Raw genomic sequence first — 2,583 nt, 5'->3', positions numbered from 1 at the left:
ATTACAGGTGAGCACCATCTTCTTGACTGCATTTCTATACCACCAGCAAACGGGGCATGAATGTGCCTTGTGAATATTAGAGGGACAAGGTGGTGAGTTAATATCTGATATTGCACTAACTCTTGTTGGTGGAGGAGAAAAGCTTTTGAGCTACACAGAGCTCTTCTTCAGGTGAATATTAGCAGTTTTAGCCTCTCTTTCCCACAGCAGTGCCAGTCAGCATTCATAGCACCATTTCACAGAGATAGAGGCTGAGGTCCATGTCTTGTGAGGAGAGCGGAGAAGTTATTCCTTCTCCTACAGGGCACTGAAATGCGGAATATACCAGGAAACATTGTTAGAATAATTTGCATTTATTCTAACAGAAGATCAATGCCTAAGGAAAATAGACTGCAGCGGATATCTCAGTTCAACATTTTAGCTGATGTATTTATTGATTTCTGACTTCTAAGTCATGGCATGATTCTGGCAGTTGCTGGTAGTGAAATACTGCATTTAAGCATCATTGTTCAGCTTCAGTATGTCACTAGATGGGATACGACAGTAGATAAAGAGTCTGATCTGCATATCAGTACTTGGCTACCAAAGAGAAATGGCTTGTTATATTAGTCATTGCTCTGATACGGCATAGGGTTGTCTACATGGATACAAAAGATCTGTTCTTGAACTGTGACTCCTTGCACTTTGACTAAAGTCAACACTTAGCCTTAAAACTTCAGCTGATAACCAGGAGAGGGAGGGGAGTTTCTGAATATTTATAGAATTAATTAACACTTGATTAGCTTTCAGCTCTTATGTTCTTCCAATTCAATTGCATAGTTTGCTTTATTATTCCTAGACTCAACCCATGGCAGACAGAAACCAGAGAAACCGAACGGCTGTCACAGAATTTATCCTCCTGGGGTTCGGGGATGTCCCTGAACTGAAAATTCTTCTTTTCCTCATGTTCTTAGCGATCTACATGGCAACTATGTTCGGGAACATGCTCATCACTGCACTAGTTGTTGCTGATCAGCACCTTCACAGCCCCATGTACTTCTTCCTGGGGAACTTGTCCTGCCTGGAGACCTGCTACACCTCGACCATCCTGCCCCGGATGCTGGCCAGTCTCCTGACTGGGGACAAAACCATCTCATTCAGTGGCTGCATCACACAACTGTATTTCTTTTGTGCTCTGGCGGCTACGGAATGCTGTCTCCTAGCAGCGATGTCTTATGATCGGTATTTAGCGATATGTAAACCCCTGCACTATTCAACTCTAATGAATAGCAGGTTTTGCCTCCAGTTGGCTGCTGGGTCATGGTTAAATGGTTGTTTGGCTACTGCAATCTTTGTATTATTCATGTCACATTTAATATTCTGTGGCCCGGATGAAATTGACCATTTCTATTGTGATCTCATCCCATTGATAAAACTTTCCTGCAGTGACACATACCTGATCATATTGCTGGATTTCGTACTATCCTGTGTATTCACTCTACCTGCGTTTCTACTAACCCTGACGTCCTATGTGTGTATCATTGCCACCATCCTGAGAATCTCTTCCACCACAGGGAGGCAGAAGGCATTTACTACCTGCTCCTCTCACCTCATTGTGGTGACAATTTTCTATGGAACCCTAATGATTGTCTACATGCTACCGAAACATGAGACACTAAGCGTCCTAAACAAAGTGCTCTCTCTTTCCTACACAGTCCTGACTCCTGCAGTAAATCCCCTCATCTACAGCCTGAGAAACAGAGATGTCAAGGAAGCCTTGAGCAAAGCAGTCAGTAAATATGTGGCTTTCACAAAAGCATGCAGAGATGCCTAGATAACAACTTTGCCTAAATCAGCCAGGCAGCCTGAGGTTTTCACAGCTATCAGCCCCCAGTGAAATTGAGTTGAAAACCCCCATTAAAAATCTTATTACTAATACATCTGACGAAGTGGGCTGTAGCTCATGAAAGCTTATGCTCAAATAAATTTGTTACTCTCTAAGGTGCCACAAGTACTCCTGTTCTTTTTATGCAGGATGATGGTATTTTTGTCCACGGTCTTGGCTAAACAGTCACCCTATGTGAGGAGTGTGTACGGCATTTGAAAATGCATAGAGCTGACATTGTATAAGGCACAAAATCCACTAACGATCCAAGTAAATCCCTGTGTCTATTCCCTGTTCATTGTTTCTCAGTGTTAGATAATAAAGTTTTGTAATCTAATTCAGACAGCCAAATAGAAATAAAACACAATGTGTGGCATCATGTTTTTTGTTGCAGTTCTTAAGACCCTAAGGACACAATGGAAAATCCAGCCTGAACTCGGGTCCGTGTTGTCAATCTAAGTGGAAGGACCAGGGAGGGAGGTGGCCATTAACCATGTTTCCATCATGGAGTTTAACTGGGCACGAGGCAGAATGGAGACAATTTTAACAAATTTTTTATTTCCATAAAAAAGCCATTTTTGATCAAAATAATTTTTGTGTTTATATTAATTGTGATTATTGCCATCATACCCCTCTGCAAACCCACCTTCACTGCACTCCCACAGGCTGGAGGCAAACAGTCAGGCCCTCTGGACACTTCACCAGGAGCAGCTTCATCG

The 2,583-nt window shown here is 42.5% G+C and overlaps 1 protein-coding gene across 1 annotated transcript; it reads left to right on the top strand.

Annotated features, from left to right (window-relative positions):
- The first annotated feature begins 847 nt into the window (after positions 1-847).
- On the top strand, positions 848-1,813 carry LOC144275281 (olfactory receptor 10A7-like). Its single transcript, XM_077834477.1, has one exon. The coding sequence runs from the start codon at positions 848-850 to the stop codon at positions 1,811-1,813; it is 966 nt and encodes a 321-aa protein (XP_077690603.1).
- Positions 1,814-2,583: the final 770 nt, after the last annotated feature.

Source organism: Eretmochelys imbricata, chromosome 14 (assembly GCF_965152235.1).
Source record: "Eretmochelys imbricata isolate rEreImb1 chromosome 14, rEreImb1.hap1, whole genome shotgun sequence".
NCBI lineage: Eukaryota > Metazoa > Chordata > Testudines > Cheloniidae > Eretmochelys > Eretmochelys imbricata.
This window is presented reverse-complemented; position numbering and strand designations above follow the sequence as displayed.